This window comes from Phyllostomus hastatus, unplaced genomic scaffold (genome assembly GCF_019186645.2).
Source record: "Phyllostomus hastatus isolate PE091 unplaced genomic scaffold, TTU_PhHast_1.1 phas_contig_80, whole genome shotgun sequence".
In the NCBI taxonomy this organism is placed as follows: domain Eukaryota; kingdom Metazoa; phylum Chordata; class Mammalia; order Chiroptera; family Phyllostomidae; genus Phyllostomus; species Phyllostomus hastatus.
Genome location: NW_025333960.1, coordinates 3,504,431 through 3,529,757, shown reverse-complemented (window position 1 = coordinate 3,529,757; position 25,327 = coordinate 3,504,431). Strand labels below are relative to the sequence as shown.

At 41.6% G+C, this 25,327-nt stretch overlaps 1 protein-coding gene across 7 annotated transcripts in view; it reads right to left on the bottom strand.

Annotated features, from left to right (window-relative positions):
• ZXDC (ZXD family zinc finger C) overlaps positions 1–25,327 on the bottom strand; it is a 46,174-nt gene that overhangs the window by 16,168 nt on the left and 4,679 nt on the right. For 4 of the 7 annotated variants that reach the window (XM_045849616.1, XM_045849618.1, XM_045849621.1 and 1 more), the window contains exons 2-8: positions 22,032–22,184; positions 21,856–21,934; positions 20,783–20,913; positions 18,135–18,203; positions 16,133–16,303; positions 11,959–12,641; positions 10,038–10,122 (exon numbers count right to left, since the gene is read on the bottom strand). In XM_045849616.1, the coding sequence (XP_045705572.1) occupies positions 10,038–10,122; positions 11,959–12,641; positions 16,133–16,303; positions 18,135–18,203; positions 20,783–20,913; positions 21,856–21,934; positions 22,032–22,184 (1,371 nt within the window). Of the gene's footprint in view, positions 1–7,848; positions 8,448–10,037; positions 10,123–11,958; positions 12,642–16,132; positions 16,304–18,134; positions 18,204–20,782; positions 20,914–21,855; positions 21,935–22,031; positions 22,185–25,327 lie in introns of those variants that run through there. The other 3 variants (XM_045849622.1, XM_045849617.1, XM_045849619.1) reach the window with 2 other exon arrangements.

Genomic DNA, 25,327 nt, shown 5'->3' with positions numbered 1-25,327 from the left:
TTATTGGTGAGACATATGGGGAGCCCTCCCAAGTGCCCCAGGTCCAACTTAAGAAACTTCCATTGTGTGCTCCACTCATGGAGCACAGCTGCTCTAGTTCTCAGTATGTAAATGGGAGGGGGGTGTAGTATTAATACTGATTTTTAAATTACATAATTACTATATTTTTAAATGAAGAAAATGATTTAAAAATCCACAAATTTAAGTTAAAAGACCACTATCCTTGCATTAATTCTGCCATTTTTGTTTCTATACCAATACATACACCAACATGTCTATCAACACATCCAGCTTTTCTTACAAACATGGACTTAGCAAAAATATACACAAAGTGTGCAGCTTTACTGGAGTTTGAGTTATAAATATTCAATAACGCACACTTCCACACAGAGCTGCAGCTGGCACATGTACAGTATATTTACCTGAGTATTTCCTTGAGATAAAATTCATAAATGTTATTGCAAGATTGAACATTATGCATATTCCCTGGCTCTTCAAAACATTATGAAGTGACCCCCCACCCCAGAAATGTCATACTGCATCCCCAGTGAGGCTCTCACCAACAAAGCATGAGAATTTGCTCCCTGTACACTTGTGCAAGCTCTGGGTTTTCTTCCTCACCTCTGAGGTCCAAGCATACTCTGTTGGCTTATGGCTAAGACACTTCCTCATGTTAGCAGCGTTCTGCACAGTGCTGGCTCATATCCCATATCAGTTTTTTACAGGAGTAGTCATCTTTCTTATCATTTCATAGTTTCTGCTTATTTAGAAACCTTTCCATGTTAATTGATCTTCAAGGCCCATGCCTCTGCCTCCCTATGGACATCTGTACCCTCCGAGTAGTGAGTGAGCTGGGGAGAGGGGCCTTGGTGGCCTAGTTGCAGAAAGGTCCAGTAATAACAGTCTTACCTTAGAACACAGGTGTGGCAAACACAAGGCCCACAGGCCAAATCTGGCCCTCCACCTTGTTTTATCCGGTCTGGCACCTTGTTTCTCACCCGCAGCAGTGCCAAGCTCCTTGCCTAGTTAAGCAGTAGTTACATTTACACAGTCCTAAAATTACATTTGGTCCTTTGAAGGCAACCACAAAGCTGATGTGGCCCCGGTGAACATAAGTTTGACATCCCTGCCTTAGAAGGTTATATTTAGGGATCCAATATGAGGTAGCACACAGAAGAGAACAAAGTGTTGACTATTATTTCAGCTTTCCATGTTTAAAAAAAAAAAACAACCTTAAATCTCTCATCTTCATTCTTTATCTTGTAGGGAATTTTTATATATTTTTTTCCCCAAAAGGTCATCACTCATTTGTCAGTAATTGGAAGAGCCACCTTTATACACACAGAGGTTTGTAGTCTTAGGCCTGTGTCTCAGTGTGTGTAGATCTGGTGTCCTGTCTGCCTACAGGCCACCAGCACAACCAGCTTTAATTATAGCTTATGAGATGCCCTAACAAGCAACATGCAAATCCTATATGCTAGTTTCCCCATGTTTCCTTATAAGTCCTTATCCATAGCTTCTTACACAATTGCTCTGAAATCTCTCAGGAATTTCAAATGGAACTGTATTATAATACCATGGAAAGAGTTAGCATGTCTGCAATGACTTCTCTCATAAAACACGCAGCTGTCAGCAACTCTACCCACTGTTGAGTGACAGTCTAATACCAGCTACCCTCATTTCTTGCTGGAGGGCTACAAGAAACTTCTACCTGTTCTCAATGCCCAATGCCTTTTATTTTTCAGAAGAGCAGCCGGAAGAATCCCTTAAAAAATATCATGTCACTTTTCTAATTATGCCTGTTTTCCCACCTGAGTGAAAGCCAAAGTTCTGATAATGACCTTGAGGCCCTAAACAGCCTGCCTCCCACCAGCTCTCTGACCACTTCCCAAAAATTCTCCCCTAGGCTGCCTGGCTCTGCCAACAAAGGCCTTTCTGCTGACAGTACCCTCCAGCCTAAGGGGCTCATTAGCACTTCTTCATGCAGACCTGTCCAGGCACTCCCTCACCTCCTCCATGTCACCTTCTGTGAGGCATCTACCTTTTTAAAACTGGAATCTATCACATTTTATTCTCTTGTTTTATTCACATTTATCATCTGATTTACAGTTTTTCTTGTTTATCAAATGCTCCAACCTCACCCCCCATCAGAATGCAAGCAGTGGTATCTGTGTTGTTTCAGGCCCCTAGCAGGGATATGTATCAGAAGGAAGGAGTTGCCTTGTCTCCTTTTTGGTCAAGTTTTATGTCTCCTCCACTCAGGTCCTGCACACTTTTGAAATTTCCTCCTTGATACTTTGTCATTTTTGTTGCTATTGTCAATGAGGTATTTTCTCCACTGTATTTCCTAATTAGCTCCTGGTGCCACACAGTACACTCCAGATGGTTATACATTTATTTTAAAACTGGTCACTTAAATATCCTTTAAGTTCTAATTTTTCAGTTGATTCTTTTGAATTTTCTTTCAAAAAATGATTTTATTTATTTATTTTTAGAAAGAGAGGAAGGGAGAGAGAAAGAGAGGGAGAGAAACATCAATGTGTGATTGTCTCTCACATACCCATGACCAGGGACCCGACCTGCAACCCAGGCACGTGCCTTGACTGGGAATCGAACCAGTGACCCTTTGGTTCACAGGCCAGCACTCAATCCACTGAGCCACACCGCCCAGGGCTGATTCTTTTGAGTTTTCTAATAAACAATCAAATAATATCCAAATTATTGTATGTCTCCTCCTTATCATTTTAATTTATCTTTCTTGCTTTATTTCAATAGCAAGAACCTCCAGAAAAATTAAATACCAAGGGTGATAATGGTAACCAATGTAATTCTTGCATGCACATAGAATGTCTGCTAACTCACCATTAAGTATTATATTGGCTCTTGGTTTGGGATTCAGAATTTTTATTACATTCTATTTCCATCAGTAATGGATACAGAATCCATTGGGAAAAAATAATGAAGTTCTTCACCAACCTATTGTGATAAAGAGTGAAAACACTGAAATATCCTCGAGCTATGGATCTAAACCCCACTAGTCAGAATATTAAATTTATTGCCAGATCCTATGTATTTTGAGAACATTTCCATCAATTGTCATAAACATCAACGTACAGCTCTCTTTTCATGGGGTATCCTTGGCAAGCTTTGTACCCAGATCATGGGGAGTTTCCTATTTTCCACAAAAACACTAGAACAGCGGCTACTACACATATACCATGGACAAGCAGAAGCTGTGTAATAGGCAAGCATGAGACTCTGAAATACTAACTTTACTCACAGTTCTTATTTTTGAATAATGATAATTTTTGTTTTCCTGGAAAGTGTGCATTTTGTTGCAAGCACTCCAATTTATTATCAGAGTTTCAATGATACTTATTTTTTTTTGAATCTGTGAAATTCACTTACACTTTTTTTTCTTGGTGATACTGCTCAGTGGTAGAAACTGACAAGCTGGGGGCTATATAGACATAAAGATTTTTTGTTTAGCCCAACTGAATAGTTTGTCAACTTAAGCATCAAAATTCAGAATTCTGATTCCTCTTAGATTTGTTCTCTCTCTTACTTAATAGGAAGGCAAGCAATGCATAAACTTCTGTCTGGCTTTAGCCATATCCCCTACCTTTCATCCTTAACAACGGTAAATAGCTGAGATTTGGAGTACTTGTAAGCACTTTACCAGTATTATCTCACTTATTCCCCACAAGAATCCAATATAGCTGCTTCTATTACTGTTTTACAAAGGAGAAAACTGAAGACAGAGCAGCTGCTTGCTCAAGAGTTCAAACATAAAACCACTTGGCTATCCATTTCTTCTGTAAGCATTTGTAATTAGATTTTATTGCTTCTTTTACCCAAGAATTTGGTAGGTTTTCTTTTGTTTTCCAAGTAATTTTTACTTTCTATTTTATCACATTATGGTCAAATACATACACCATCAGGCTGGGGATTTTTGCCTAACAATTTTGTAATGCTTTTTCTGATGGCCTAATTTGTTCAGTTTAATTTCTATAAATATTCCATGTTCAAGGAATAGGATCTATTGAATCAACTTTATTATTCCCACTGTAAACATCTTTTGTATCTTTTTCTGCTTCATTTGTAAATGAGTTAATTACCTCAGATATTGGTTTTTATTTATCCAATCCTAGATTTCTATCAGTTTTACTTTCTAATGTTTGATAATGTAAGCCTTCATATAAATATTCACATAAATGGCCAGAAGTCTTTTATAGTTCTGCTGTTCATCATATGTGGAGAGCAATCAAAAACAGGGAAAATCTTCTCTGCCCCAAGTCATCATCTTTAAATTGTATGCTTTTAATAATAGTAGTATTGCCCTGGCTGGTGTGGCTCAGTTGGCTGGAGCACTGTCCCACAAACCAAAGGTCACCAGCAGTTTATGGTCACAGGTTCAATTCCCGGTCATAGCACGTGCCTACGTTCAGGTTTGGTCCCAGTCATGGAACGTGTGAGAGGCAACCAAACAATGTTTCTCTTTCTTTCTCCCTCCCTTCTTCCCCTCTCTCTAAAATCAATAAGCATATCATCAGATAAGGAATAAAAAAAAAAGTAATACTAATAGTATGAGCCTCTGCTTTGTGATTCTGGCTTTTCTTTTGTTTTCTTATCTTAATTTTAACATTCCTAAATATTAACATCCAAAATGTGCGTTTTCTAGACAACACGAAGTTGGGATTCTGTTCTTTGACTCAGTCAAAAAAATAAAAAAAAGTTAGGGGACTCACACTTGTTTACACTTTTGTTGTATGACTCCCCTAACATGTGTTTTACTGTTTACCGTCTCTTCCAGTAAGCACTGTTTTCTTTCCCGCCCCCTACTGTTAAAGAGTACAGAAAATAGATGTTTATATAATACGGATGTTTATAGTTCTAAAATTGGTTACACTTTTTTAAAGCTTATTTTGCTAACTATCAGCTTCAAGAATAAAAGTTTCTCTTGACTTTTTATGCTGAGAAAATATTCTTGGTTTATTCTGAGGGGGGACCTCAATATTGAAGATAAAGAAATAGCACAATTTTATTTTGTACATTCAAGAGCAACCCAATGGGAAGGGTCTTAGATTTTAGATCCTATATCTTATTTTTCAAATCATTCAGATTGCACATTTTCTAAGAATCAGCATATGCACTTTGGACTTCACTACACTGATAATGTGAAGTCCAGACTATGTTCAAATTACTTAATTCCATTAATAGTCCTGTTAACCTGTAACCTCACTGTTCCTGGACTTATTATACCACAATCCAAAAACCCAGGAAGTTCCAAAATCTACATTCCCCCCCTTAAATTTGGTGCCAAAAATAATTTAGCAGTAACACCTGTGAAACTATTTATAATCTTAGTTGATCCCACTTACATGAATATATTTCACTGAAAAATGCCAAGGTAGTAACTAGGCATGTTAACAAATACAGAACATATGTACCATATTTCCATTCTAAAATGTGAAATATTCTGTTAAAGCATAGCTAGTGCAGGTTATATATTCTATTGATATATATAACATAATATTGGGTTGGCCAAAAAGTCCATTTAGGTTTCTTCCTTAAAATAAAAGACATATTTTTCATTTGGACATATTTTTGGGCAAAAATATTTTTGGACAAATATGCCCAGTGATTTGGACATATTTTTCATTTTCACCAATAACTTTATTGCTTTGGAGTATGTTGGTTATCTCCTGCTACTGGCTTCCAGTGGATAGAAGACAGGGGCACTGCTAAACATCTTCCAATGCATAAGACAGCCCCACAGCAAAGAATTACTTGGCCAAAATGTCAGTAGTGACAAGAAACTTCACAAACCACTTTTGACATATTTTATTGGTCACAGCACCTTCTCCATACACTGCACAGATCTTTTTTTGCATTTGAGTTGTGTTTTTACCTTTCTTGAAATTATAAAGCATAATATGTAAAAAATGTTCTGTATATTCTTCCATCTTCAATTAAAAGGACTGCACAAAAATGCAACAATTTTGGTGATTTTTTAATGCACGCTGATATGACAGCTGTCACAATACAATCCAACAAAATTGTTTTGAATGAAGTTAAAGCAACTAAGCACTACTAGAGCCATCGTACAGAAAAAAACTAAATGAACGTTTTGGCCAACCCAATATAAAACATAAATATATCTCCTAGTAGCATCTGCCAAGAGAGCCTAGATGCAATGATACCCTGGTAGCAGGGACAACGAGCACACCCACAGCCTAGACCTCAGTTTCAGATATCACTCTCCAATAAAAGGAACAGGGCTCCTTGGAGAGTGACAGACTCTAGGACTGAGCTAGGGACAATATAAGACAAGTCTGGTGGAACCAAAAAGTAGGAAGTGTCTCCCTAAAACACCAGGATGGAGGCATGTTGAAAGGATCCAACCAAAATTGCTACCAGTGGCCAAAGCTGGAACAATCTGAGCATTAAAATAAATACTGATTAAAATAAATACTGAAAAAATTAAGTAGGGGTGGGGGGAGTGGTGGGGGAAAAATGGAAACAACTGTACTTAAACAACAATAAAAAAAGTTTTTAAAAATACAATATTGTAATAACCTAAAGGATAAAAGAAATACCTTTGCATACATATTGATGTAACTGAATGAATGGGAGAGAAGGGACAGCTCTTCCTTATAGGAAAATTCTAATTAATAAATGTACAAGGAATGAAGGAAACTGAAAATCACCTTTAGAACACCACAGTAATAATATCGCAGGCAAATCTACCCTTGAGTGTTGACTTAGTGAGAGACTGAAAGAGAAACAAGGTATCTACACAGTGTGTGGAAATGGATTAACCTTGCCCAAGGTGAGGTGTGGCCTTCACTCCAGGCTTCTGGAAATTAATCTCAAGGTCCTTGGAATGTCCTGTCTGGTAGATGTGTTTGTTTACCTTCGGGCCCTGGGCCACTTCAAGTAGTCTAACAATGTGACTTATGGTGGAGGCCTGGGGCCCTGCTCAATAGCTGGAGAGCAAGACTCAGGTGAACTCCCCTGGCTGACAATACCCTGTGTGTTGTCACACAGTGGGAGGAGTTAGCACTGTCCACAACTCTCGGGACAGGTCAACTGGAAGCTTCACTCTGGGAACTGTCCTGCACCCTGCCTTACGCCCCTCTCCCCTTGGCTGATTTTATTCTGTGTTGTTTCACTGCAGTAAACCATAATTGTGATTTCTGAGCCCTTCTAGAAAATTACTGAACCTAAGAGTGGCCTTGGAGACCATCAAACTTGCATTTGGATGTGAAAAATGAGGGTGATCTTATAGACCCTCAAGATCTACACACCATCTCAAAGTATCTACCTCAAATAAATATTTATTAATTATAGGAAAAAATAGTAACTTCACAATGGGAAAACCTGGCAGATAATACCTTAACCCTGATCAAGGTTAGTATTATCTGTTACACGTTGATTACATGTACCTTGACACAATGCAATGGGGACACCCCACTTTGGCTTCAAAAGGTCCATAACTTCAGTCAAATCAAGAAAAAGCATCAGACAGATCCAAATGGAGGGATATTCCAGACTAGGGAACCAGTACTCTTCATAGGCATCATGAAAGGCAAGGAAGGGTTGAGGAACAGACATAGACTGGAGAAGGCTAAAGTGTCGTGACAACCAAATGAAATGTAGGAACAGAAAAGACACTAGTAGGAAACTGGTCAAACCCAAATAAAATCTGCAGTCCATGTAATAGAACAGTGGCCATGATCATGAGTTAGGTAAATACACTGATTGTGGGAGATATGAGGGGAGGCTGGATGAAGAGCACCACAAATGGAGGACACAAATAAATAATACATATGGAATATTGCCAACAAGAGAAACATTTAATGGCTGGTGTGGGGTGGAAACACAGTTAGTCCCAAGGGTTTTGGAAAAGGAACTATGCGTCTGTATTTTCATTCTTCTCTCTCTCAACTGGTTATACTTCAAGAGGGCTTTTCAAGGAAGGTATGTGGCTGGCACTTACAGGAAAATTCTCCTGCCTTCAACATATGAAGCTTGAATACTTGGCAGGTTCTAGATTTCTTCCCATAAAAATGTGTAAAATGTTTATCAACAAGTGTCTAAAAACATTTTGACCACTACTGGAAGGTGCTAAGAAACTAACTCATTATTTTAAAAGGAATGATAGAATATCATCTTTCTGCAACCCCTAATCAATCTACTGGTCATCAATAGCTGCTAACAAAGACGTCAGGGACCCCTGGAAGAGCCCCCTACCACCTGGTAAGCATTTTGCTACCCGCCCCCCCCAATCAAACTTCAATCAAACCAAGCCCACAGATGTAATTACTAATTTACAGGAAACATACAAGACAGAAACCTGTTAAACTGTACCACAGTGACACAATCAGCAAAATCCACACTGGCGAGATTCTCCAACAAATACACAGGAGGGAGATGGAAGAAGCCTACAGATGTAAAAGAAACTTAAGAAACATGTCAACCCATAGTCATAAATGAGCTTTATTGGGATGCTGATTCAAACAGTTTTAAAAACCATTTATGGGCCCTGGCTCATATGACTCAGTGGATTGAGTGACAGCCTAAAACCAAAGGGTCAACGGTTCAATTCCCAGTCAGGGCACATGCCTGGGTTGCAGGCCAGATCCCTGGGGGGGCACTCGAGAGGCAACCACACACTAATGTTTCTTTCCTTCTCTTTCTCCCTCCCTTCCCCTCTAAGTATAAATAAGTGAAATCTTAAAAAAAAAAATTTATGGGGTTTGGGACAATTAAAATTTGACCACTTGCTACATACTGACATTAAGAAAATAGTATTCATTTTAATGAAGTGATACTAGTATAATTAATATGGGGCTATGTTTTTTCAATGTCCCTTTTTAAAAAAATGCTGAAATATTAAAAAAATAAATAAAAATGTAAAACCACATCTACAAATGCAACTCCAAAGCAATGCAATGGATATAACATGTATTATATACCTGAATGTTCATTGCACTTTTTTCTTCAAGCTGAGATTACTATCAGGTTAAATAAAGGCATTTGGTTTCCTTCATCAATTTTGCCTAATATGTGCTGAATGTCATTCTATAGATCACCAGCACCATACTTTCTTTCATTATTATCATCTCCAAAAGTCCTATTTGGGCACTTTGTGAACTATGGAGGTAGTAACTCTTGCTCAGTCACAATGAACACTGACATGTACAACATACCTTACAGGGCAATGTTTGCTTTAAGAAAACTAAAGGAGTTATCATTATTTTAAAGAAAAAGCCCCATATTATTAAGGACAGAAAGATAATAAAATTATATTGCTAATCCTCCATACCCCCTGATATTTTAAAAACACATTTTAGATAAATATAAAAGACAAATAAAATGTATAAAATAAAAGCATTAACGATAATTCACTGTTATCTTTACAAAAGAATTTACTGTAGTTTTCTCTAAACACTGTGTCCCACTATTCCATTTTCAGGATGGATGAATATATAGATGCATGAGGCCACAAACTATCAGGTCTTATTGTGTCTACTTAGTGTTTTTTTAAAAACCAAAAATGTTGCTGACATTTTAAAATTAGAAGACTTCATCATAACTAAACTAGGTACCCATAATGACTCATGCCGCCTAGAGGCTGGCTCGGTCAGCAGCAGCTGTCCTCAGAGTCTTCCCAAATACCAAGCTCAAGGGCCAGCAGCCATTTATCATCAGATTTCCACCTCCACTTTTGACACATGGTCTGCTTCGCTCTTTAACTTGCAGCCTACCAGGTAACAAACACTGAAGTTTGCAACCACTAACTTTTACTCAGCTTTTTATTTAAATAAAACATGTCCACACTGATGCTAGGAATTTTGTAACTTTTTTTCTTAAATTCACATAAAAACTAAGAAGTTGAAAGGGCATTCCGAACATAAAAGTAACACAAAGAACATAGAAAATATCCATTCTATGTATTTCTCCTGTCCCTAATTAAGCCCCAAGCTATCAGAACCTTCACTCCCCCAGCACTGCAGCACACACAGCCTCACCTGCATTGCTCCCAGTTCCTTTCTGCTTTTTTTTCTTGATTAGTTGAATGGCTCGGGAATCAGTTCTTGCTGAGCCCCCACTTTCCTGAGATCAAAGAAAAGTGTGTCAGTCACTTGACCGAAACAGCAACGGGAGGGAACTACCAATATGTAGTAATTCTGCTTCCTGAACAGAGCAAAGTCGAATACTCTTTGAGAATCTCCAGCAAAGGCTCACTGAGAATCAAATACTATGTACAATTATAGTGATAGCTAAACGAAGTCAGAGTTGGAACAATATATATAATTTTATTACCCAGATATTCAAAGCTTATTCCTCCAAAGTCTAAAACATTAAAATATTTTATACAGAAACTGTTAAAAAATGAATTACATACTTCTCTGCTGTCTGAAACAAATAACCAGTCTTCCCTCAGTGATTCAAGATTAATTTACTGCAGCACTTGCCAACGTTTTTCAGAGCATGCCACATAATACTTGTATGACAGACCTGGAGGTCCTATTTCATGTACCTACTGCAGAGGCCACTCCAGTGGCAGGTGCTCAACTCAGTGTTTTACAGACCAAAGCAATAATTGGTTATGAATTCAGGAAGTTTATTGAGGGAGTCAAACAGTATTACAGTATTTAAATAGGACTTCAGCTGAGTTTGTGAATGTTTTATAAGAAAAACATGTTAATACTTACCACTACAAAAAGAGAAAGAACAACCCTAAACAGCTCATGGCATACCTGTAACCCATTCAACACACACCATCTGTGGTCAGAAAATCGAGGCAGCCCAACGTCACTCAGCTAGCAAGAAAATGGATCAAGGATCAAGGTCATGGTGGCTCCTCCTGTCCCCACCCACAGTTAGGCCTCTGATGATGCAATGACACCAGAGAACTACTGTTTCCCAAGGTACTGAGGCCCTGCACTCAGGCAGTGACACCCTACAAAATGAGCCTTAGCCATGTCCCCTCCAGGCCCAGGCACCTGCACACTAGGCAACTGCTGTAGCTGCTGAAGCAGAGATTAGCACATGTAGATATGCCCCCACAATAAATAAGACACCAGACAAAGCTAGACAGAGATGGAGGTTCTCTCAAAAGACATAAAAGCTGGCTCCATGGTGGATGGTTACCACATCCCTCAAATTGATCCTAATTCAGAGAATTAAACTTTTTTTTAGAAGTTGTGGTAAGATTTAATATTTTGATCAATATCACTATCAAACTTAACCTGTGACACAAAGAAAAAGACCTATTTGATCATTCCCATATGAACCTGAGGAAAGAAATCAGACTTCTCCAAGAATCTTTAAATTATTTTTAAATTATATTAAATGTAAAACTGATATAAAGGATATTAACTGTCAAGCCTCAAAACTGGAGAACTACTCATAACCCTCCAGAAACAAAGGTTCACAAACCACTATTTTCCCCCCTAACTCTAATTCTTTTAAAAAAATTGTTTTGCATGATTTTAAAATTTCCATTAAAACTCTAAAGACAATTGATAACAAGATCCCCCTTACTCTGCTTATTAGTAAGTCTAAGGACTTGTTATTATGTGAAAAGCACAAAGGCAGACTATTTCAACATTATGAAATACTACCAATTTTTTTTTCAGGAAAAGAAACATATTATCAAGTAATCACAGCACTCAAAAGGACCTTAGAAATCATCTAGCCAACCCCCCTCATTTTAGAAATGAGACTTTTAGGCTCAGACAGGTTAAGCGATTTGCTCGAGGTTATAAAAACTAATCAGTTCTGACTCAGGATCAGAATTCAGATTTCCAAACTGGTAGTCCAGGGCTCCATTCTTTCACAAAGAGTAAGAAATGTCTGTACATAAATGATTAATCCAGAACATCCTCAAAATTAAGTGTAAGAGAAGTGGGCTATGTGGCAGTGACTGAATATAGCACTTCATACCAAATAAAAGTTGCCAGTCCCTGCACTGAGTCCTGTGTCTCTCTGAGGACTGTGCTTTTCTGGAGGGCTGGAGAACACAGGCCGGGGCACCTCTCTGCTTTGTTCTTGCTGCCTGACAGTTTCAGGGCCAGGAGGTAAGTCTGGTTCCACTTTGATTGAAGCCAGCAATTCTGGGACACTGGTATTCCCTGGGAGGTTGCTTGAAGAGGTCAGTGTGGTGGTGTTCACTGCCAAACTGCTGCTGGAAGTCAAAGCCCGTGGGTCCTGACTCAAGTTCTTGACAGGCAGAGCTACCAAACAGCCTAATCCTCCTGCACTTACAGTTTGCATATCATCCATATTGAAGTTGCTTTGCTGAAGAACTGTGGCTGTTGTCCCAAGAATAAGAGGGCTGTCCAGGCTTGGAGGAATGTCATTGTGGGCCACCAAGACCAGTGGGTCCATTGGCCCTAAGGAACTATTATTAGGGAGGTTCCCTCCAAGAGAGGAGCTCACAGAAGTCACATCAATAGTCAGGATTCCAGGGGTCAGTGCCTCATCCGAGGCCCCTGCTGCACTACTACCATCAGCAGGTACATCGGAGAAGAGTACTGCCAGGTCTATGTTGTTGAGCTCACTTTGGCCTGGGCTGCCAAGTTCACTGACTGGAAGAGAACTTTGAGCTCCTAGCTGAGGGAAGAGATCTGAAAAGGAATAAACAGTCCAGTTATTTTATGCCCTTAGAAGACTAAGAAGTTGTTTTGCTTTTAAAGATTTTATTTATATATTTTTAGAGAGGGGAAGGAAAGGAGAAAAAGAGAGAGAAACATCAACATGTGGTTGTGTCTCATGTACCACCTACTAGGGACCTGCCCCGCAATCCAGGCATGTGCCCTGACTGGGAATCAAAGCAGTGACCCTTTGGTTTGGAGACCCACACTCAATCAACTGAGCTACACCAGCCAGGGCAGAAGACTAGGAAGTTTTATTTGTACACAAGATATTAGGCAACCCATCAAGACAACATCTATTGCCTAATTCCTGACCCTGCTGCCTGGCACATCAAAAGCAGCATTCAACGAAGAAAGCCTGATGACACATAAGGCATTTTGCATATGTTGTCTCAAATCCTAGAGCTGACAGGAATGTCTCCAGATGGAAGAAATAATTCAAGAGAAAATAACATTTTCTGAAATCACATTAATGGGTAACAGAACTTGAAGCCATGTCTTCTCTGGCTTTAAATCCTGTATACCTTCTGCTGTACAACAGCTACCCCTGAGAAGACTGTAAAACTTTCCATGGCATCCAAATCTTGCGAAGTCAGACCCAAGGTGAACTCTAGTTCTGAGAATATTTTTGGAATTAGCTTGTATCAGCTCATGTCTCATCAAACTCTATGCCTCACTGTACAACTAGTTGCCACTCCAAAACAGATTTGAGTCATTTGGGGGTGGTGAATGGAGAAAAAAAATTGGCCAGTAGGCCCCAGCTCTAGGGAGCTGCAGAGAACTAGAGATCTGGTCCCGCAGGCACTCTAGAGACAGACTCCCCTCTCCCTACCACCTTTCTACCCCCAGTCTCTAATACTCCCCCCACCCCCTGCTATGATCATCCTGAGGGTACAGTCTGTCTGACCATCTTTGTACTTCAGCACCAGGCACAGTGCCTGATGGGCCTTAAGCAACATTTAATAATTACTGTAGAAACAATTCTAGTAGATCCCTCTTCATTCAGTCTTACTGGTCCCAATACTCTAATCATTTGGTTATTAGTTATCCAATTAATCCAAATAATCAGAATATCCCTGGAGGAATAATGAACACTGGCATACTTTTTTAAAATTTCAATGAATATTCAAGTTGGGGGTTTATATACAAGTGCACTCAATCATGCCAAATCCAGAGCCAAACAAGGATCTGATGTTATTCTTAAGAAATTCCTACCTGCAACTTCTAGAATGTGCCACGTCCCAGCCAGAGGAAACAGGCTCCCAGTTCCTGGCTCTGTTCCTCCCATACCAAACATTAGCTAATCCCAAATTCTTATTTTCCAATTGTGGACACCAGGTCAGAGTGCCCATTATATTTATCATGCAAACCTATGAAAGAATCTACTCTAGACAAGCCCCCCAAATAAATTTTAAATAATCAAATTCAGAATATATCTTCTTTAACTGTCATATTACTTCAAAGTTTAAATGTAGGATCAATATATTATTACTTCTTAAGTATCTCTTAGTGATGAGACATTCTGAAAGAAAATGTCAGTGATTCTTTGGAAAAATTAAAAATCAAAATTATCTTTTTTTCAAAACTTTCCAAAAATTCCCTTGACAATTCTGAGGAATCAGCTCCCTATGAAAAGGTTAATAATAACCTTAGTGCAAACAGCGATTTGTCCAAAAATTTCCTAGTCAGCACTTTATTAATTCCACTTTTACTGGAGCCTGCTATGTACAAGAACCAAATATTCAAAAATCATTAACATTAATTAATAGAGCATCTAACATAAGGTTACAATTTTGGCCTTGTTCCAGCCCTTCTTTGCCTATGTGACCTCTAGCAAATCCTTCTCATTTCTATCTCAGTTTCTTTGTCATTGACAGAGCGGTTAGGAACCCCCGATCCCAGGACCACTATGAGGAGAAACTCAAAAGGGTAATCCAGGGCAGCCCCTGGCAAAGTTGGTCCACAAAAAATGGACGTTCCCAAGCACTTATTTCTCATGAGGCAAACACTGGGCCAGCACCTGGTCATCTACCCACCCCTAACTTATGGCAGGGAAGAATGACTCGAGTAAGTCAATGTCACATCATAAATTCGGAGCCTGGAAAACAAGCACTACAGAAGCACCTGAGAGGTTCTCATATCCAGAGAATAAACAGTGCTGTTGCTGACTTCTGTATTAGCCAGGCTAGGAAAGGGGAAGGAGCAGAGAGGCCAGGTACATGGTATCACAGACCACCAGTTTACAGTTGGGCAAGTAAGTTTTAAAGACAGAGGCAGGAACACAGTCAATCACTGAGGGCCTCTGAACATCAGCATAAGGAACCTGACTGGCCTGTGAGCCGAGCTGACAGCCTCTAACACGAGTCCTCAAGATACCTACCTAGTGTCTAGAAGGACAGTGTCTTTAAATACAAAGCAATCACTGTTACAGCCAAAGGAGGAAAGAAGTGACCACACTAATGGGATCAGAGAAAGCCACAGGAAGGGCACAAACATTCACTGAACTAAACTACTCATCAAGCCCTATTCTAGACACTTTAACAAGACATTGCAATATGAGAACCACTCAAATTCCATGTTTGAAAGATGGACAAACCAGAGCTGGCAGGCCTACTCCCTGGCCAGGATCACACAGCTAGGCAGCGACTATACCCCAAGGCTGGTGCTGCCTGTCACACAGGTGGCAATGAGCAGGACCTGATTAGCAACACACTCGGATAACTCTATAGCTTGCCAGGATTTCACCAGCTAGGACCTGCCAGGTGCAGCAACCCCACCATACCCCAGAGAGCAGGGTGATGAGAGTGCTCTAAGGAGTCAACCACATGGCCACCCAAACCTCTCAACATCCTGACTAGAGGACTGTGCACTGCAGCCTCAAGAGGCAGGATTCTAAGTTCCATGCCACCATGCAACCAAATGAACAAGGCTATCTTGTGGGCCCTCCCACCTCCCAGAGAACTGTCACGGTTCCCTCTCTGCCCTCACAATCCTGTCCCCATTCACATCCTGAAACACAACTCTGTTCTCATCTTGAAGGACTTTCTCCAGCAGCGGAATGGAGGAGACAAAAGGGTGTGCTCATAAAGAACCAATGGGACTTAAAAAGAGCAGCTGAAAAAGACAAAAACAGCAGAGGAACACAGGGGGTTCCTAGGTCACAGGGGGACACAGAATTGAGGCATATGCTAGGAAAAGCCAACAAAATAGAAGACTGAATGTTCTCCAAGGACGAATCAGAGAAGCAGAGGCAAGAAATGGCAGGAAAGTCTGAAAGAGGCCACCAGGTTTAGCAGTCATGGTCCCTAGACTGGTAAGACCTCACTGCACTAGATTAACTTAACCTAAGACTCAGCCAACTTCTGAGAGAAGCTAAGGAAGGAATGACACACTTTTGCTTCTCTGAAACTTGCTGACCTTACACATCTCTGTAGCCCTCTAAGAGGGACAAAAATCAAGCAAACCTGGGTGCCGGCTATGCTGCCTGACAACATGTGCCTTCATGCTGTGCTTGGAGGTGAACAGTCTGTTACAGCTGGAGACCGGGCAACGGCTTTTTGGAGCACCCACATCCTGCAGGTGTTTCTTGGAGTGAATGTAGAGACTGCTACGAGCAGAGAACCTGGCACAGCACCCTGGAACAGAAACAATGATGACTGTTAAATCTGTGGATTACCAAGGAACAAATGCTGATATTTCCTTGTCATATCAGAATCATATCCATGCTTTGGCTACTGGCCAGAGACATACACTAAAGATCCCTTGAAGCAGCATCATAAAGAATTAAATTTGAAAGCAAACTCTGTTTTGAAAAGGAGATCTGAAGTTCCACATCATTTGTGTATAAGACATGTGACCCTGGACAAGTTAACTCTGAGCCTATTTCTTCACCCATTACACAGGGCTGCTAGAAAGATTAAGTTAAATTAAGTGTTAATTCCATAAACATTCAATTGCTAAAAATTTATACTAATCATCTCTATTAAGCTACTATTATATAACAACCATAATTGTATGACATTTAAAGTTAGAAGCTATCTCAACAGATCACCAAGGCCAATTCTTATCATTTTACCACTGAGAAACTGATGACCAGAGTGACCAAACAAATGGCCCTAAGTCAGGGATATAAGCAGAACCTGGAACTGGCACTGCCTTATTAACTACTCAACTGCTTAGCCAGTCAGTAAGATTGCAGACCTGCACACAGGTCAGAGGGAAAACTAGAGATTCAAAAATACAGCCACCTTCCTTCATGCCCTGAATTTCCACTGTTGGAGGTCTGCACTACAGGGACAGAAGGGGAAGTAGGGTTCTTGGCAGCTTGTAACCTAGTAGAGACATGTAAACAATCCAATGTCTTAACAAAGGGCAGAATAAAACCAGCTCTAGTGCCGTGGCATATGCTGGAAGCAGAGGAAGCAGCACACCTCCAGAGAGGATAGAAAAAAGGTTTCAGAAGGCAGCTACCATGTGAGGTAACTGGGTCCCAACAAATGGTAGGGGCCGGCCAGAGCAGAGCAAGGGCATCCAAGTCAAGGGAGCTGCCAAGCTAAGGCATGGACGCCATAAAGGGCAGCAACGCTGAGGGGGCAGGTCCTGCTCTGGAGCTAGCATGACTGTATCCCAACTTTAGTTCAGCCCTCTGTAGTATATAGTCTTATTTATCCTTTTGGAATCTCCTTTTTCCTTTCTGTAAAGTAGAAATGACACCAACCTCACAGAAATTATGAGGACTAAGTGTATAATACCAACCTACAGAGTACTCACAAAGTGCCTAAACAAGTAGAAACAAGCATCTTTATACTGTGGCAACTTTCAGGGTGGCAAGGGGGAGCTGCTGGAGTCCAGGGCCAGGGGGAAGCCTATTTTAGGAAAAGAGGCTACAAAGATAGGATATGGTCAGATGAATAAAGGTTTCGGCTGCCTCTAATGAGTTTTGAACTTATATCATTTTCAAACAAAGCTTCAAACTTGTTTTCTAGTCAGGCTCATGCCAGTACATTTGGAAAACACCATAGAGAGAGTAGGTGCTACGGTCTCACCCTCAGGCATCTTGTCTATGACGCCTACTGTGTTCCACCCAGTGCATGGCAATACCCTCTATCTGTCATGTTCCTGGCCCCTTTTTCCAGCTGGGAGTACTCAGCACAAATTTCTGAAGGCAGCTCACAGAACAGAGGTGCTGAATACACTTTTTAATCAAGCTGCCTTCCCAAAGAACAAGATCAACCACAATGAGGATGTCTGCTACACACTTTTGCCAGCAGTTGAGTTTCCATTTTTCAAAATATTTGCTAATTCAACAGGGAACACAATATATTTCATTTTAATTTGTACTTTCTTTGATGACCAGAATGTGACCATTTTTTCATGTTAACAGTGTTATTTCCTAATTACAGCATTATATGTTGAGACTTACGTCAGTTCTGTACAAATCAAAGATATTAATAAACAGCAACCCACCTTTATACCAAGACACCACACTCAGGGGAAGGGTGAAGGAGTCCCATAATGACATGCTTCCCTCCAAACCTGCAATTTCCACAGGTATCTGCACAGCTTGCATCCTCATTTTCAAAGTGACCACACAAACATCTGCCAACCTTGACTCCCTGTGAGACATTCTGAAACATACTAGAGAAACCACCACATGTGTCCTGAAGGTCCCATCCCATTCATGCTGTCCTTGGTTCCCCATCTGTCCTCCCTCATACACGCTCCCTGCTGATGGCCCTCTATTCTCTCTTCCTCCTCCAGTTAACATGGAAAAGGAGATAGTGCTTGTTTTTAACTTTTTACTATGGAACATCTACGAAAGCAGAGAAAATGGCATAATCTGAAAACAGGCTCTGAGATTCCTCCACCAAGCTCCTGCCTTCACCACCACTGACAGTCAAGAGCACTTTCAACCAGCCAATGCCCTATCACTCCTCTCTCCATTATCTGCATCTCTCTAACTCTACAGTAGCCAGCAACTGCCCTTTCCTCTTTCCTTCAACCTCTCTAGAAACATCTCCAGCCTCACCCTAGCTCCCCTCTCAGGTACTAGAGCAGACTTCTGCCCCAGCTACTCCACTGAACCTCAAACTTTGCGTCATAAGTGAATCAATCCAATGACCCTGCCTTCCAGAGGAGCCCCCGCATATTCCTCACCAACCCGCCACACCTCAGCACTCAGGACTCCCTTTTCCAAACATCCTCCTCTCTTGACCTTACGGTTTCCTTCTACTTTTCACCTGAAATTGTGGCAGTCCCCAGGGTTTTGTCCTAGGCCTCCTTGATAACACAAATCATAACAACAGCAATAGGTGACCTTTTCAGATGGTTCATATGTGCCTTAATTAAGCTTATTAACTAACTGAACCCTCATAATAAACTTATGAGGTTTTATTACCACTTTACAGATGATGAAGAGGCACAGAAAGCTTGAGCCGCTCAACCAAGGTCACAGAGCTACTTAAGGGCAGACCCTGGATTTGAATCCAGGCAGTCTGAATCTATCATTCACATTCTTAATCACTATACTGCCTCTCTTTGATTTACAGTTGACCCTGAACAATACAGCAGTTAGGTGGGCTAACATCTGCAGTGTCAAAAATCCATGTATGATTACAGCCAGCCCTCCAGGTGCTCCTACTCCCAACCACAGAGTTGACCCTTGAACAACATGTATTTGAAATGCGTTGGTCAACTGAATTGCTATCAACTGCAAAAAATGAGCATGTAAATGGACTCACACAGTTCAAATCCACGTTGTTCAAGGGTCAACTATACACTGTTCCTTGAGAATTATATCCATTTCCATGGCTTAAATGATTACTGATGTGTTGCCTGCCTCACTCCAGACTACCTACTCACCAAGCCCAGCAATACAGCCCCCTGTCCTCTGAGGAACTCAATTTGCAAAGTGCATGGGTACCTAAAATGTAGCATGTCCAAACCAAACTCCTCTTCCTCCAATTACTGCCCTGTGTCCCCCTCCAAACTGAGATACTGACCCCAACTACTGCCTCTCCCACAACCCCCATCTTCCAAATCTGTCATCAAGTACTGTTAATTCTAATGTCTACCTCTCCTGTCTATGCTTTCCCTTCCTTCCCTCCACCCAACCCCAGTCCAGGCACCTTCCCTCCACTAAAGCCCAATCCAGGCACCAGCACCTGGTTTAAGGAAACCAGACTGAGCCTAAACTCAAATATGATCCCATTGCTCCCCTGCCCCAAGCACTCAAGAGACTGCTTTTCTTACAGCACTGGGAGATCTCGCCACTCTGGCCTTTCTGCCACCCCGACACCTGGCTAGCTTTTCCTTACTCTTCAGCTGACTGGGAGGCCATTCCCATGCCCTAGAAACAGTTTGGGTGACCTTCTTTGTGCCTCCATAGCACTCTACATGTTACCTGTCTACATGTCATACCCTAACTGAGCTCTGATGAAGAGAACTGAATCTTGGTTATATCATCTATATTATACTCATTACTTTGTAGGAAATGGTCTTAGCTTTGAACTGATCTTTACTAACCAGAGATTGCCTGAGGTCACCAACTTAGGGGAGGGTAGAGCCAGGATTCAAATTCACAACTCTAGACTGATCTGGCTCTACCACTTGCTAGTGCCTCTGCAGCACTACAGTAAGGCCAGCATAGCCAAGCCACACTTTTGGTGACTGAATCATACCTTCGGTGTTTTAGAGGGAAAAAAAAACCCTAATACCCTTCTAAAAAGCCAGCCTAGCTCTACTGCTGTCCAATCACAGCATGGGTAGCATCCATTTACTGAGTTCATGATATGTGCCAGATGCCAAAACAAGCATTTTTCAGGTTATTTCACCAAATAGTCACACCGACCAAATTAAACAGGTAACTAAGTCACAGATCTAGTGAAAGCACTGCAGAGCCAAAGGTCAAACCAGATCTGATTCTGAAGTCTGTTCTGTCCAATACATTGCTCCTAAGACAGAGCAATTAACTAAAAACCAAGTAAATCTAATACTACAACTTATACTCACCTTGTCTTTAAACAACTAAAACTTACCTTTAAACAACTAAATATTACAACATCAGTGTGGAGATGGTGTTAGTTTACAGCTCAAAGTAACATATTAAAATCTACCTTCCACCGGACACTCGAATGGTTTTGTGCCCAAGTGGGTGATACTGTGGCCTTTCAAATGCTCTGCTCTCGTGAATGACTTCCCACAGCCTTCAACAGGGCAGGTAAACCTCCGGTCATCATCGTGTTTCCTGTAAGAACAGAAAAACATGACAGTAATTACTCACACCATCTGAAGGCACCAAGCCTCAGAGGTGACCTTTGTTTAAAAGTCTGCAAAACATACCAAACTATAAACACTTTGCATTTTTTAAAAAACTACCAGTACACTTCAGAAAATCTAAATTGTATCTCTAGCCCACATGGGCATATTTGCAGTTTAGCCACTTTGTAATTAGAAACTCTACTTCAATGACCTAGCTGATTCCAGAGTCAGACGACACAGAACAATCAGTGCTGCTTTAATCTAGAAACAGCTGATTCCCAATGTACTGATAAAGCTACTTCCACTGTTAAGGAATCCTGATTATAAACAAGCTTTCCAACCCACAGAGGGCAATGATAAGTGTGCACAGAAAATCCACTGCAATGCTTAAAGGACCGTCTCAAGCCCACACATAAATGCTGTCTTTTCAAGTAACATTTTTATATTAAACCCCTCAAACCCTAGCTATGCAAGCATGGACAATCCACCCAACCTCTTGAGTCCCAATGCAAAACAGGGAGAACAAAAACATCAGAGTCAAAGCTGTAAAAACTAAAAGAGATACACATGCAAAGTGCTGAGCATCATGATCGGGTAGACTAAGCCCTCCAAGGTGATCATTATCACCATGGAAAGTTTGTCCTGCGTAAGGAAAGCCTATTCCACATGTTAATTTTCTTAAAAATATAGGAATATATATAAAGGGTGTCAATTAAATTTAAAAACAAGTATACACAGAAAAAAAACTGACTTTAGGTTATTAGGTTCTCAGTGGTTCTTTTTATAACTTTCTGAATTTTCCAAATTATCTACATTCACCTGTCTTATAACTTAAAAAAATGACATATATTGCATTCATAGGCTTCTGCTACTAAAAAACAACACATTTATTTTCAAAACTTCTAATTCAACCAAAATGCATAATTACCTTTTGTGCCTCAGGAGTTTAGACATGCTGGTAAAGGTCCAGCCACAACTGTCAGAGTCACAAATAAAAGGTCTTTCACCTTAGAAAAGAAAAAGTTACATCACATAATTATAACTGCAAGCTACTACAAAGACAAATCTTAGGTCCAAATGACATTGCATTCTCTAGCTCATTACCTGTATGACTTCTCAGGTGAATTTTCAGGCGGCAGGCTTTGTCATACTGTTTGCTGCAGCCAGGAAAGGAGCAGGAAAAGAGCTCCTGTTCTCTGAAGTGGGCACGGTTATGGGAAAACAGAGCACTCACTGTGATGAAGGTCTTCTCACAACCTGAACAACAAAAACAGACCTGCTCAACGGTGTGACAAAAATCACAGAACACAGCTACACTAGTCACCAACCAGGACACTGCTGGCCTTGACTGAAGCAGACAAGGAATAAAATGATTAAGAAGTACCTCTGAAAACACTACCATTGACATCTGGCTTTGTAATAGTTAAAGTAAGGGTGGCCAAGGGCAGTGAACAGCCTCACACAAGCCACTTGTTTTGATGTGGCTTAGAGATGAAGGACTCAATCAAGGAAAGTCCTCCAATCACAAGCACCTGCTCCTAGTTCTGTGGCACAGATCTTGCATACAATGTTAATTCAAGTGTCAGTGCTGCCAGTGTGAGATCCAAGAAAATCCAGTGAGGAAAATTAGACAAGGAACAAGATTTTCTTTGTTAGGGTTGAGTTGGAATGGCCACAAATCACTGTAGTATCTGAGGCTTTTTAACCCCTTGGGTTGATGCTGCATCCTCTACAATTACAAACATCCTCCCTGACATCCTCTGCAACTTGCAGCCCCCACTGCTGTCATCTGGCTTCTTCTTTCTGCCCATTTCCTCAGGACTCCCTGCTCTGTCAAAGAAGGTTACTAGAGCCATCTTCACTCACATGGTCTTTTCTATCCCTTCCATCTTCAGCCCCAAGTTGAACCCCAGCCAAAGCAGCCTACCTAAGCAATTCCCAGACTTTCCACAGCAATAGTTCTCCTTTAAGGAAAACATTTGGTGCTTAAGGAGGGTGGAAGATATCAGGCTACAAGATGCTTATCAGGTGTCCTACTTGCAACTCTTCTCACAGCCTTTAACATGCTACCATAGGTACCTGAAACTACCCAGCAGATACACACCGCACAGCATCGCATATTACATAAAAGTACTGGCCCAAGGAGCCCTGTTCTTCCTGGCAACACTGAACTGGGAAAACCTAACCTCTCTAAATGCCTAAAATCATCCTCTTTGCCATCAGTCTGCTCCCCACCCCCATTTCCCCAATTTGGGGCTTTGGTATAGATGACTACTTGGTCAGGTAAATCTGAGCATGCTGAATCTGAAACATTTCTTGGGGCCTCACTGATCCATCTCATCCTCCTACCCATCTCAAACACTGACATCCCACAGATCATGTAGCTCAGGGGTGTCAAACTCATTTTCACCAGGGGCCACATCAGCCTTGTGTTTGCCTTCAGAGGGCCAAATGTGGACTTCTGGCCAAGATGGAGGCGTAGGTGGACACACTGTGCCTCCTCGCACAACCAAAATTAAGGACAACAAAAATTTAGAAACAAAAAAACAGACAGAAGACTGAACTGTACAGAAGTCCGACAACCATTCATCCAGACCGATAAGAGGGGCGGAGTCAGAGGCCCACCGAGAGAGGTCCCAGCAGGAGAAAGCGGTGGCTGGCAGACCAGGGGGCGCAGGTGGTGGCTAGCAGACCCCATGTTTGGGGAGGCATCGAGCAGACCCAGTGAGGCACACAAGGCAGCTGGCTGTTCGAAGTCACACATTCACTCACAGATAAACCAGGTGAAAACGGGCAGCAAGATAGACCTCGCAACCCAGGGACCCAGCACCAGGAAATAAAGCCTAAAAGCACCAATTGAAAACACTTGGGTCGGGGGGATTGAGGTGCTGGGGGAGACTCCAAGCCACACAGGAGAGTTCGTTGGAGAGACCCACAGGGTCCTAGAACGTACACAAGCCCACCCACCGGGGAACCAGCACCAGAATGGCCCAATTTGCTTGTGGGAAGCAGTGGAAGGGACTGGAATCTGACAGAGAGCAGAGCAAGCACCATTGTTCCCTCAGACCCCGCCCCCACATACAGCATCACAACGCAGTGACAAAGGTTGCCCAGCCCTGGTGAACACCTAAGCCTCCGCCCCTCATATGTGACAGGCACAACCAAGACCTCCCCTGCCTTCCCCCCAGCAAAAAAGATGGCTCAAACCAAAGAACAAATGAAAGCCCCAGAGCCAACAGATAACCAACTTATCAGATGCACAGTTCAAAACACTGGTGATCAGGATGCTCACAGAACTGGTGGAATTTGGTCACAAATTAGATTAAAAATTGAAGGCTACACTAAGTGAAACAAAGAAAAATGCATAGGGAACCAATAGTGATGGGAAGGAAACTAGGTCTCACATCAATGGAGTGGACCAGAAGGAAGAAAGAAACCACCAAACAGAAAAGAATGGAGAAACAAGAATTCAAAAAAGTGAGGAGAGGCTTAGGAACCTCCAGGACATCTTTAAACGTTCCGACATCCGAATTATAGGGGTACCAGAAGGGGAAGAGGAAGAACAACAAGTGGAAAACTTATCTGAACAAACAAAGGAGAACTTCCCCATTCTGGCAAAGGAATAGACTTCCAGGAAGTCCAGGAAGCTCAGAGAGTCCCAAAGAAGTTGGACCCAAGAAAAAACACACCAAGGCACATCATAATTACATCACCCAAGATTAAAATTAAAGAGAAAATTCTAGAAGCAGCAAGAGATAAGGGGACAGTCACCTACAAAGGAGTTCCCATCAGACTGTCATCTTGTTACAGAACAAACAAGGGGGGCCTGGGACAATATACTATTATTGAAAGAAGCCCCCGGGTCCGTTATGTCGGCCGCCCGAGGAAAGACGTCTCTCAATGCCAGAGATTCGTGAAAAGGAAATGTTTATTTAATGCTATACAAACTTAAAGTAGTGACCTAATGTCTTTATCAGAAATCCCAAAGTCCCTTAAAACACCCACAGACAGTCCTTCCTTCCTTCCCCCTTTGCCCAGTCCAGAGTACCATATCTCCTAAAGCTGCGGGGGTCCCCACTCTGGCAAAGGCAAGTGGTCCTCTCTCCCCAGGCCACGGGAGTCCCCACTCTGCCAGAGCCACCTGGTTCTCCCTCTCAGTACTGCAGGAGTCTCCACTCTGTCAAGGCCTCATGGTTCTCTCCCTCAGGGCCACAGGAGTCTTCACTTTGCTAAAGCTGCGTGGTTCTCTCTTGCAGGGCTGCGGGAGTCTTCACTCTGCTAAAGCTGCGTGCTTCTCCCCCTGCACAATGGCTCCAAGGGTGGGGGGGTCGCCACTCTGCCAAAGCCGAGTGGCGGTTCTCTGCTAAAGCCGCATGGTGATTCTCTCTTGCAGAGCTGCG